The sequence below is a fragment of the Xiphophorus couchianus genome, chromosome 23, assembly GCF_001444195.1.
Source record: "Xiphophorus couchianus chromosome 23, X_couchianus-1.0, whole genome shotgun sequence".
Classification (NCBI taxonomy): domain Eukaryota; kingdom Metazoa; phylum Chordata; class Actinopteri; order Cyprinodontiformes; family Poeciliidae; genus Xiphophorus; species Xiphophorus couchianus.
In genome coordinates, this window is record NC_040250.1 from 24137078 (window position 1) to 24150268 (window position 13191).

At 43.3% G+C, this 13191-nt stretch overlaps 1 protein-coding gene across 1 annotated transcript in view; it reads left to right on the top strand.

The window, feature by feature from the left end:
* The window catches only part of tenm1 (teneurin transmembrane protein 1), a 287438-nt gene extending 274842 nt beyond the window's left edge, over positions 1-12596 (top strand). Inside the window, exons 35-38 of the mRNA XM_028009863.1 lie at positions 1557-1858; positions 4907-5613; positions 6344-6486; positions 10914-12596. Coding sequence (XP_027865664.1) covers positions 1557-1858; positions 4907-5613; positions 6344-6486; positions 10914-11669 — 1908 coding nt within the window. The 3' untranslated portion in view covers positions 11670-12596. The remainder of the gene's footprint in view (positions 1-1556; positions 1859-4906; positions 5614-6343; positions 6487-10913) is intronic.
* Positions 12597-13191: the final 595 nt, after the last annotated feature.

Here is a 13191-nt window from a genome sequence, read left to right on the forward strand (position 1 = left end):
CAAGCTTCGCTGGGCAAGATATTGACTAACATCAATGTATTTTATTGGGATTTTATGTGGTAGACTAACACAAAGTGGTTGGAAAATGTTTTTTTTTTTTTTTTTGACAAATAAAAGCCTGAAGAGTGTATGCCCCCAGACGCGCTAATACCTCTAAATAAAAAGTGAATTTCCATCTGAAGTCATATAATTAAAAACCTAAGATATATGTCCATTTATGTAGGAAAAAGGAAAACACTCTGCAGGTCAGAGTTTAAATCAACATCTGACAGAGTTCTGTTCAATCCACCATCTGAAAACGATAAGAGTATTACACAACTTCAAATTCATTAAGAATTGGATCTGAACTTTGAGTGACAGGCCAGGCAAGGTCTGCTGGTCGGAGTTAATGGGAAGATGGAAGGAGCCAAACACAGTGTGGTTCTGGACAGAAACAGTTTAGAGGATTTAAGACAACTGTTGAGATTTACCTTCCAAGAGGGCGATGGCCCCTAAACATTCAACCGGAGACACAATGGGACAATTTGGTGTCAGAGCATATTCATGTTTTAGAATGGTCCAGATATAAATATTGCTAAAAAATGTTGTCATGACTTAAATAAATGCTGTTCAGACAATCTCAATTCAGTCTGACTGAGCTTGGGCTGTTTTCAAAAGATGTTTAAAGATGTTCAAATATGGAAGAAAGAATACCCAGAGGATTTATAGCTGTAACTGTAGTGCAAAGTGGCTCGACAAAGCGTTTGAAAAAACCCCATCTCATTTCCTTCCACATTTCAGTCATATAGCCCTTTGTGTCAATCTTTCACCTTTATTTATAAAATACATTAAAATGTTTGTTTGTATTACTGTATGAACTGAACATGGTCCAAATCAGGATTGTTATGAAACCTCAGAAAAAAGACAAAAAACGTGTTTGCAGTGGGTAACCATGGAGATCGTAAACTGTTCTAAACAGAGCTTTCTAACCAAAACGGACTGAGGAAGGAACCCCATCTGCTTCCCCAGCTGAGCCGTACGAGTACAACAAGACACAAGCACAAAGCACCCGAAATACAGGCCGAGAATAAAAACAGAAACCTGCAAGTGTTTATTTATGCCAGTCATTACATGTACAGGATGTAATTACATCCTGTACATGGATGTAATTACATCCTGTACATGGATGTACAGTACATATCGCATATTGAACGATATCAAAGTTCAAAAAGATGATCAGGATAATAAAGGACATCCCTACCCTAATTCATAAGCACCACGACTAAAGTAACAACCGTCGGCTTTTAAATGAAAGGATGTTTTTGTTGCTAAATTCTGAACAAAAACGTCTCATTTTTGTTTGTGTGTGGTTTCGGGAACTGACGGTCTGACGGAACAACAAGCTGCGCTTCTCTTGAGCATCGGGCTGAGACAGCGGGAGGGTTAAAACATGGCTGTTGCAAAAAAATAATTGAGGTCTTGTAGAGGCAATGAAGACATTAAGAGCCTTAAACTGAAGGAAAAGAAAGTTTCATTAAAATCTTTTGCTTATTGTGTCCTGTGTGTGCTTCTCTTAGGTCATCACCACCCATTTAATGAAGCACACCAAGGTGTTCAACTCCTACGGCCAGGTGGTCGAGGTCCAGTACGAGATCCTGAAGTCCATCGCCTACTGGATGACCATTCAGTACGACTCGGCAGGGCGCATAACCACCTGTGACATCAGAGTCGGCGTGGACAGCAACGTGACCCAGTACACCTACGAGTACGACGCAGACAGCCAACTGCAAAGCGCCTCGGTGAACGAGCGCCCTCAGTGGCGTTACGGCTACGACCTCAACGGGAACATCAACCTGCTCAGTCATGGAACGAGCTCTCGGTAAGTCAATATCTGCAGCTCGCTGTATGTTGCATAAAGGTTTCACTGTTTTAAATCTATGCCTCCCGCATTTTTCCACAGACAACGGTAAACGTTAATGCTTATTTAAATTACGAACTTTCACAAAGATAAAAGCCAATTGGAAGGAAAGGGATAGTTTGAACTGTTCTTATAAAAAGGAAAGATCTGGAAAGTGAGACAAATGTGTGTTTTTTCAGGTCTGGACTCAATACTTTATTGAATCCACTTTTGCAGCAGGTCTTTTGGGGAATGTCTCTACCAGCCTTGCAATATTGGTGACTGACATTTTGCCCGTTTCTCTTTGTAAAACCACTCTATCTCAGTCACATCGGATCAAAAGCGTCTGTGAACACCAGTTCTCAAATTTTTACGAACTCTCAACTGAATTTAGCTCTGGGTTTTGGCAGGGCCATTAATGCTTTGATATGATCTATTTAAATGAAGCTGTAGCTGCATGTTTTAGGGTCACCGTCCTGCTAAATCTGAACCTCTGCCCCAGTTTCAGATCTTACAGTGGTGTGAAAAAGTGTTTGCCCCCTTCCTCATTTCCTGTTTTTTTGCATGTTTGTCACACTTAAGTGTTTCGGAACATCAAACCAATTTAAAAAATAGTCAAGGACAACGCAAGTAAACACATCATGGCCCTGTGTGAAAAAGTGATTGCCCCCCTCGTTAAAATAGATTATAAATGTGGTTTTTAACACCCGAGTTCAATTTCTCTAGCCACACCCAGGCCTGATTATTGCCACACCTGTTTTCAATCAAGACATTACTTAAATAAGAGCTGCCTGACACAGTAAAGTCCACCAAAAGATCCTTAAAAGCTACACATCATGCCGAGATTCAAAGAAATTCAGGAACAATTGAGAAAGACAGTAATTAAGATCTACCAGTCTGGAAAGGGTTATAAAGCCATTTCCAAAGTTTTGGGAATCCAGTGAACCACAGTGAGAGCCATTATCCACAAATGGTGAAGACATGGAACAGTGGTGAACCTTCCCAGGAGTGGCCGGCCGCCCAAAATCACCCCAAGAGCGCAGCGACGACTCATCCAAGAGGTCACAAAAGACCCCACAACAACGTCCAAAGAACTGCAGGCCTCACTTGCCTCAGTTAAGGTCAGCGTCCATGCCTCCACCATCAGAAAAAGACTGGGCAAAAATGGCCTGCATGGCAGAGTTCCAAGAAGAAAACCACTGCTGAGCAAAAAAAACATTAGAGCTCGTCTCAATTTTTCCAAAAACGCATCTTGATGATCCCCAAGTCTTTTGGGAAAATATTCTGTGGACCGATGAGACAATAGTTGAACTCTTTGGAAGGTGTGTGTCCCATTACGTCTGGCGTAAAAGGAACACTGCATTTCAGAAAAAGAACATTATACCAACAGTAAAATATGGTGGTGGTAGTGTGATGGTCTGGGGCTGTTTTGCTGCGTCAGGACCTGGAAGACTTGCTGTGATAAATGGAACTATGAATTCTGCTGTCTACCAAAGGATCCTGAAGGAGAATGTCCGACCATCTGTTCGTGAACTCAAGCTGAAACGAACTTGGGTTCTGCAGCAGGACAATGATCCTAAACACACCAGCAAGTCCACCACTGAATGGCTGAAGAAAAACAAAATGAAGACTTTGGAGTGACCTAGCCAAAGTCCTGACCTGAATCCTATTGAGATGTTGTGGTATGACCTTAAAAAGGCTGTTCATGCTCGAAAACCCTGTATTGTAACTGAATTAGAACAATTCTGCAAAGATGAGTGGGCCAAAATTCCTCCAGAACGCTGTAAAAGACTCATTGCAAGTTATCACAAACGCTTGGTTGCAGTTGTTGCTGCTAAAGGTGGCCCAACCAGTTATTAGGTGTAGGGGGCAATCACTTTTTCACTCAGGGCCATGATGGTTTGGATTTTTTTTCTCCTTTAATACTAAACACCTTCATTTACAAATTGCATTTTGTGTTTACTTGTGTTGTCCTTGACTATTTTTTAAATTGGTTTGATGTTCCGAAACACTTAAGTGTGACAAACATGCAGAAAAACAGGAAATGAGGAAGGGGGCAAACACTTTTTCAACCACTGTAAGTTCTGATCAGCTCTGATCAAGCTTAAGAAAAGCCACACGGCCATGTTTCACTTTGGAATAATAGCTGAACGGCATTTTTGATCCCACACATAAGATTTTTCATTAAGGTCAGAAAGTTTCATTATGCTCTCATCTGAGCAGAGCGCCTTCTTCCACATGTTTTCCATGTGCTCTGCGTGGCTTGTTGCAAACAGCAAAATAAACCTCTAACAGCTTCTTTTCAACAATAGCATTCTTTCTGCCATGCTCTAATGAAGACCAGATTTGTAGAATGCATGTTTACTGAGATTATATTGAACTCTTTTTAGTAATAATGCGAGTAGTGGAGGTAATTGGTTGCAGGGGCATCTGAGTAAAAGAGTTTAACCTAAAAAAAAAAAATCCAACCCAACCCATGGGCATTGTGTCCGATCTGACTAGTTAACTTTGATTAAAGGCAGGAACCAAAGTAGGCAGGAAGTATTATTTTAGTTAAGATTTTACTACTTTCATTTTGAGATCACCATCATCAGTGCAACTTTGACCCATCTTTAGCTTTTGTTTAGCGCGCAAATCAACTTGGATGTGTGACTGATCGGAGCGGAGCAGGGTGGAACTTTCTTTATTACCTCAACAGGAAAAATGATCTACTCCTCTATTTGGACTGAGAGCAAAAGTTGATTAACAGAACTTTATATCGTGCATTCTCGTCTGAGCCCGACCCGACTATCAAGCGAATAATTTGGAATGTCAGATCAGACTCGGGTCACAAATATAACCTCTACTGAGTAAGGAAGGCCTCACTTTTCAGATTTTATTTGTAAAACACCCTTTCACTTCTCCGTGCCAACATATTTAAAAATCTGAAAATTGCATGCGTAGTGTATCATTGTAACAGGACAGATTGTGAAATAGTACAAAAGGGTGTTGCAAGCCGCTGTCCGAAGTAACGGATCTCTGTTTCCCAAGGCTAACGCCGCTGCGGTACGACCAGAGGGACCGGATCACACACCTCGGGGAACTGCAGTACAGCGTGGACGACGACGGCTTTCTCCGCCAACGAGCCAACGACCTGTTCGATTACAACTCCAACGGCCTGCTGACCCGCGTCTTCAACCGGGCGACGGAGCGCACCGTCTGGTACCGCTACGACGGCCTGGGCCGGCGCGTGGCCACGAAGAACAGCGAGGGCGAGCAGCTGCAGTTCTTCTACGCCGACCTGTCGCACCCCACCAGGGTGAGCCACCTGTACAACCACAGCAGCAACCTGATCACGTCGCTGTACTACGACCTCCAGGGCCACCTCATTGCGATGGAGCTGAGCAGCGGCGAGGAGTTTTACGTCGCCTGCGACAGCGTGGGGAGCCCCAGGGCGGTGTTCTCCAGCAAGGGTCGACTGGTCAAAGAGATCCTCTACACCCCCTACGGGGAGGTCTATCAGGACACCAACCCCGACTTCCAGCTCACCATTGGCTTCCACGGGGGATTGTACGATCCGTTCACGCGGCTGGTCCACCTCGGCAGGCGGGATTACGACACTCTCGCCGGTCGATGGACCTCACCGAACCACGAGCTGTGGGGCGAGCTGAGCAGGGAGCCCAAACCGTTTAACCTGTACGCCTTCAACAGCAACTGCCCGGTCGGGAAAGTGGAGGAGGTGACGCAATTCACAACAGGTGGGTTTTTGCACGCTCTTGCCATACCCGAACCAGAACCTGACAAACAGACAGATAGCAGGAGACGCAAGCAGATGTTTCTCTTGATGACACCTACCCTCACACCCTCTTGTATAAGAGAAACATCTGCCATGGAGACTGAGCAAACAGGGGCCGCGCAGCTAACCACAGGTGAACTGCGTGTCACAGAAAGGAGATGTGACAGCGAAGGATAGTCGCACCTCTGATCGCATTGTTTTTTAACACGGTCTAGCGGTGTTTTCTTCTCCGCGACTGTCAACACAACACTATTGCCCCCCGAGAGATGAAATAGAAGCTCAGGTGAGGGAAAGAGATGAAATGAGAGAGCAGAAGATGAATACAGGATGCAGGTGGGCGGGGTGGCGGGGCGTTTGTCCTTCTGGTTAATGGAACATTCATTCGGCCTGTCACGTATTCCTGCAGCAGGATTGTTTATAGCAGATGGAATCTGTATGTGTCTGAGCGACTCGTCTCTGCCTCGCATTATGCTCATAGATTGTGTGATTTCCTGTGCAAGGTGTTGCTTTAACCGGCCTTATGACTTTTTGTTTGCTTCGCAGTGTACACAGTACATTTGAAGTCTTTCCCTGAATGCAATTTTCTCTTTCTGTATGTATGTGTATGTGTGGGTGTGGGTGTGTGTGTGTGTGTGTGTGTGTGTGTGTGTGTGTGTGTGTGTGTGTGTGTGTGTGTGTGTGTGTGTGTCCAGACATTGGTAGGTGGCTGCAGCTGTTTGGCTTCCAGCTTCATAATGTTGTCCCGGGTTTCCCAAAGCCTGAAGTGAGCAGAATGGAACAAACATATGAACTGATGAAGACCCAGACGAAGACGCAGGACTGGGACTCCAGCAAGGTGAGAATTTCCTGCCTGCACAAAAACACTCGTCAATGGGCCGGTGCATTGTTTGGAAATAAAAATTAGAAATCTTGATGTCTGAAAGTTGTTATACGAAGCCACCTTCGGCATTATCTCTCCCCCAAAAAACATGCAACCACAAATGCAAATCAGCTTCACTTTTGCTTCATATAAGTCGACATCACTGCACTGCGGGCTTTCAGATGACGTGGATTGAATTGCAGAACCAAAGGGGTGCAGTGTATACAAAACATGTCCATTTGCATGCTCAACTACTTATTATGTGGATAACATTCTACTGAATGTGACATTTCTCTGACAGAAAGTGGTAGGTCATCTACAGGCTCTTCTCTCTTTGCACAGTTTGACTGCTAAATTCCACCGTTCATGACGGCCTCATGTTGGAATAGCTCTGCTGTGGTCGTTCTGAAATTTCTTCCTTTTTTTGGTCATCATTATTTTGGTTGAGGCGTCACTTTTTTTTTGGACAATTATTCCATTTTATTGCAGCTGGGAGGATTTTTGCTCTTACTTTTTTCTACTTTCAGACAGTTGCTATGATGCGTAAGCATGCCAATAATGTTTCTGTTTAGCATCTCAAACGCCCAAATAATGGCTGAGCTATGATATCCCAGTGGATCCCAGTGGATTTGAAAAGGATGCGGAAGCAGGACCAAAGAGCAGAGAGAGAAGGAGGAAGACCGAACCATCTTTTCCATCAATCATAATGTTTGTGATCATATAATATCTCTGCCTAGACTTCTAACCTTGCCGGCCAGATTGGTTGAGGCGTCACCGACAATTATTATTATGACATATAATCTCTGCTGCATAGAGATTGAGCGATTAACATGTCATGACAGTCATGACGTGCAAACTAGCTTTGCAGCAAAAATATATCTTATTGAATGTAGGCAGTATGACCCGCGTTCAACTTTTCTATATTCTACCTTTGCATTTATTAATTATCTCCAAAACATTTTATTTTACATAGCACAACTTTTCCAGAGCCGCGGAGGAGGCAATTAAAATTTCGACTAGGCTGGGATCGACTCCGGCCCGGCCCGAGGACGCATCCTCTGCGCAGTCATGCTTGAAATGGGTTGTTGGTTTCAAAGTAGAAAATGAGCATATTTACAAATAAACATTAACAAACTATCTGCTTGAACATTTAATATTTTATCCACCCTCTTTATACGCTTCACTTAAGGCCTTGAGAAAAGCATTCATTGGCTTTTCTTGGTTGTTTTTCATGAAACCATAGAATCAATACTTTCCTAACTCCCTTTGTGTCACAATTACAGATGCTAGTGCCTTTGGTTGTGTCTCTTTAAGCCAGGCACAGATATCCTCTGGGATTTTGCCCGTATCTTAAGATCTAACTGCCCCAGTGGTTTTTAAATCCAAACCTCAGCGTTTGACCTGAACGTTGTTTTAGACAAATTGTTCTCCGCCTGAAATGCTTGGGTTTTGGTTTAGATGATGTTTAGTGATGACCTTTAGAAGTGAGGTTTTATGTCATCCTGAAAGCTGTACTTTCATTTCCGTTTCTATTCTTGAGAAAAAGAGATCTGAACATCCTTTCTCTTTATTTATTGTAAATTACCATTCCTTCAATTTGCACAAAATTCCCTGACACTTCTCCATGACAAACCGGCCCAAATAGGAATTATTTTCAGTACTATCATGTATTCAACACATTAAAGCCCCTTCAAAAATACTTCCATCCTAGTATTGCAGATAAATGGTGGCTACAACATTTCTTTCTTTTTTTTTTAAATACAACTTCTCCAAATGGAGCAGTGAATTTGTCAAGGACGTATCAAAAGAGGTCAAATATTACCGTAGAGGAGCAGCACGACTTCAGAGTGGATATTAAAATGTCATTTGGTAAGGAATATAAAGTAAAAGCAACCCAGACTACTACTTTTTTTTTTTTACAGACAGAAGGATCTATTTTAGTTATATAGATAGAAAAACATCGAATGGGCCTATTTGGGCACGAATGCTTAAAGAAAATTCTCCACAGTCGTGGTAGGTCTTCTACGCTGTCCTCTTTTGCAGAGCCCTGATAATTGGTCAAATTAAATCCAGTGTTAGGCGCAGTAGGGCAGTCCAAAAGTGGCCCACCGTGTTTTTGTGTTAAGAAAAGATTAAAAGTTGCAACAACTGGAAATAGTGTGTGAGGCCGATGGCGCAACAGATGCACACCCCCTTGGACGTCAACTATAAACCTAGCTTAATTCATCTGAACTGTCACTATGAAGAACCCTATTTAAAATAAACAAACATCCTGGTTGAGGGGCAACTAAAGCCTGGTGACCCGCAGGGCTAATAATACCCTGAAATTTAAAGCATCAACAAATGATACTATTTACAGATTAGTTATTCTTTTTGCTGTCCTGCTAAGAGGCGAGTATTAAATCGACTATTGTCATGTTTGCATGACAACAGTCATTCACACTGCCAAAGACATACTTAAGCACTTACAGGGAATAAGTTTCACTGCCTTCAATTGGCAGGCTGAAGAAAACAACTCAGTCCAAATGAGTTCTGCCTGACGTTGCTTTATGCAAGCAGAAACCGTCCAACTTAAGGGAAGTTTTCCCGCCTCAAATGGGAAAAACTCAAAGTGGGCAGAGGTTCCATGTTAAGAGATATACTCCAAATAATGCTGTGAAAATGTAGCTGAGCTGCATACTGGGTGTGGGTAGATGTCTTGTGCCATGTGGTTGGCAAACTTTTCTAGCTCAAGTGATTGACTGCATAGATTAAGCTTTCGCTACGGTAGAAAACTCAAATAAAACAAACTTTTGAAGCATGAAAAAAAAAAAAACATTAGTGAAATTAATAAGCAATTAGTTGAGTTGAGCAAATAAAGATCTGGCCAGTTATTTCTTTCTATGCCAAGCATTCATGTTCCCGATTCATTTTCTCCCATAATTACTCATCAATCTAATTCATTTAACGTTTTGAGACAGCTTGTAAGTGGAGGCCAAAGTCCTCCGCAGAGGCACAGAGAAACTAATTGGCTGCTGATTGTGTGTCACTTCCTGGACTTAGAGTTATTTTTCTAATTGACAATAAAAGCTTAAATCACCCAAAAGTCAATAATAAGATCTTCTCTTCGAAGAATGAAATTATTAGTTTGTAATTTAGTTTTAATTTACAGTGTATTGGCAGCTCCTTCCTAAGTAGAAAAACTTAGTTTTGTGTCTTTTGCAAAGTGACCGTTTGGTTTTATTCAGGTTTTTTTTGCGACTATATTTCCAGGTCATTGCAGGATTAAACAATAACACTTTATTCGATGGGGTGTGCACAATACTGACATTAAATTAAGTGTCATTTGGTTAATGTAAAGTGTGCGACCCATTTGCAGAGGCCTCCGTCCTCCTTGCATTTTCACATATTCGAGTCACGTTGATCAATCAATCAATCAATCAAATTTTATTTGTATAGCACAATTCAGCAGCAAGGCATTTCAAAGTGCTTTACATCATATCAAACGTGACGCAGTTACATAATGCAGTGACGTGACGCAGTGACCTGACGTAACTCGGTGACGTGATGCTGTGATGTTACGTGACGCAGTGACCTGACGTAACTCGGTGACGTGATGCAGTGACGTGACGCAGTGACGTGACGCAGTGACGTGACGCAGTGATGTGACGCGTAGCAAGCGTGTCCAGTGTTTGCTGAAGTAAACTTGGATGCAGTTCGTGACGCAGACACGAACAGTGGTTTGAATAATGTGACAATATTCTGCCTGATTATCTCTTTGACCAAAACCTTGTGCCCTCATGACTTTTCTTTTAGGGGGTGTTGAACTGTTCGGCTTCCAGGAAATATTTTGCTCCACCTTTTCAGACTTGACAATGCTAATGGTGGAGCGTACCTTGCGATTTTAAAGTTGTTGTCCAACCGGAGCCAGCACATCTTAACGTCCACCATGTTTGGTGTTTTTGTTCCCGCTTTCATGAATCAGGACGCAGAATAATGACATTTGTCAAGTATCGATGACTTTCAGGTATCGATGACTTTCAGGTATCGATGACTTTCAGGTCGGATGAACACAAGCTGGCCGTACAGACAGAGGATTTAGGATTTTGGACCACATATCCAAGTGACCTGGGTGGCAGTTGTAAAAATCTGATTTGTGTTGTTCAGACTGTCACACAAACATCAGATACTAGTCACGTAAGGGCAGAAAAAATCTGACGTATTTTTAAAAATCGGCTCCAGTGAACGTAGCTGATGACAGATGTTATTTTTATGACAGCATCACGTCAGCATACTTCGTTATTATCAACGTTTGAATTAGCAATGTTTTCTACAAATGTAAAGGCAGCTACTATAAACATAAATTACAAACAAGCACATTAATCCCAGCCACACAATATAAATGTCCCATTTTTCTTCCCCAGATGGTGCTGGGAATCCAGTGCGAACTGAGGAGACAGCTGAGGAGCTTCATCTCCCTGGAGAGGTTACCTCTGGTCTCCGAGCCCGTGGGCTCAGCTTGCCACAGACCGTCTCATCCTCCGCCCTTCGGATCCCGACCCTTCATTCTCGGCCCCAACATCCGCTTTGCGGTGTCGCACGGTCGGGTGAGCGCGGAAGTCATCGGGGTGGCCAGCGAGGACAGCCGGCGGGTGGCGGCCATCCTGAACAGCGCCGTCCACCTCACCGGCCTGAGCTTCACCATGCACGGCTGCGACACGCACCACTTCCTGCAGTCCCGTCCCATCGAGGAGGACCTCGCCCTGGGGCTGGGCGTTGGGGGACGCATCCTGGAGAGCGGCGTCAACGTGAGCGTGTCCCAAATGAGTGCCACGGTGAACGGCAGGACTCGACGCTTCGCCGACATCACCCTCCAGCAGGGGCCGCTGTGCCTGTGCGTGCGCTATGGCGGTACCGAGGAGGAGGAGAGGGCGCGGGTGAAGGAGGAGGCGAGGAAGAGGGCGGTGGAGGGCGCTTGGGAGAAGGAGAGGAAGCGGTTGGATTTAGGGGACGTTGGGAGCCGGTCGTGGAGCGAGGCGGAGAAGCAGCAGCTGCTGTCCGGCGGTCGCGTTCAGGGTTACGACGGCTACTACTCCCTGCCTATAGAGCAGCAGCCGGAGCTGTCCGACTGCCCCTCCAACATCCACTTTATGACACTTAGCGAGGTGGGGGGCAGGTAACAGAGACACACAAACAGCCCCCCATCCCACCAAAGACTGCCTGTTTCTACTCTGCTCTGATTTGTTCTACTGTTTCTATACTTTACTGAAAAATAAAAAAGAAGACGATAACTACGGAGAACAAGAAGAGAGAATGGGGGGAGGGGAAAAAAAACAAACTTCCAAATGCCTTTAATTGTGACAAAATGATGGTATTTTATTATTATCGTCCAGTTTCTCCGATTTCTAACAGTGGCACAAGCGGTGTGGTTTGGCTGTGGCTTTGCTTTTTGTATCCTGACTGACAGACTGACCGACGGACTGATGGACTGATGGACTGACAATCTGCCATTTACTGTTTCAACACTGTTCAATCATTTGGGACCGTGTTTAAAAACCACTGAACTACAAAGATGGAAGACTTAAGGGTGGCCAGTGAACGATCCTCTTCATGACTCCAATCACGAGGTCTCCGGTTGCCATTTTGAGTTCTGCCCACTCCCCCATGGTTTACCTCGGATATACTACCGTTTACATATTGTGTAAGAGAGGCCTTGTTGACTCTGGCACTCCCCTTTAGAGAAGAAACCTCCTGTGGTTTCCACCTCTGGTGTGCTCCAACTGTAGTTTGTATGAGTGTGTATCTAAAATCAAGAATGTACATAGCCAGTGCTTTCACACTGAAAAAAAAAAGTGCTCAACTGAAAATTATGTTGTTCATAAGTGTCAGTATTGTTAATCAATAGAAGATCTGTTACATTTTTTTGCAAAGATTATACATGGCTATAGTAATTATTCTCGCTGAAAAAGAAAGCTCACTTTATTGGGTTACAATGCTGATTAAAGTTATTATGTGTGAATTACCAGGTTGTTCCCTGAGATTTCATGTTACACTGGTAAAACAAGCTGTGAGAATTCAGGAAATAAAATATGTGGATTAATTTTCAACCATTCCTTGATAAAAAAAAAAAAAAAAAAATTGTGTACAGTGGCGGTCTGACATTCACTATTCTTGGATTTTTCTCTGGAACGTGACTCCAAATTACTTGTGGAAACCTCACCTACTCACAGATATTTACTCTGCTACATTCAAACAAAATGCAGCTGGGGAAGCTGAAATACTCAGACACAATGCTACATGCCACGCTATTGGCTGGTGTTTGTGAAACAGCCAATCCTGGAGTGCCATTTGTTTTCCTATGTCCTAATTGGCTCAAAGCAGGAAAATGCCTACTGCGGTTGTGCTAAGACAGTTTCCACTGTCCATATTAATGCATAGTGACTTATTGAAATAGGCAGTTCTCAGTGTTTTACGGAGGGTCTCAAGTAGTCATGGATTTTAGCTTTTTGTGAGCAGCTTTGGTACGTAACCCCAAGAAACCACCGTACTGCTACAGCTAAAAGAAACCAAACCAATTTTTGTTAAGTTAATCTACTTAACAAAATTCTTACTAATGTTCTTATATTTTATATTGTCTAAAAGGACATTTTTAGGGTCTACCAATCCTGTTTTACATCAACCTTAAATTAAAAAAATGGAAAA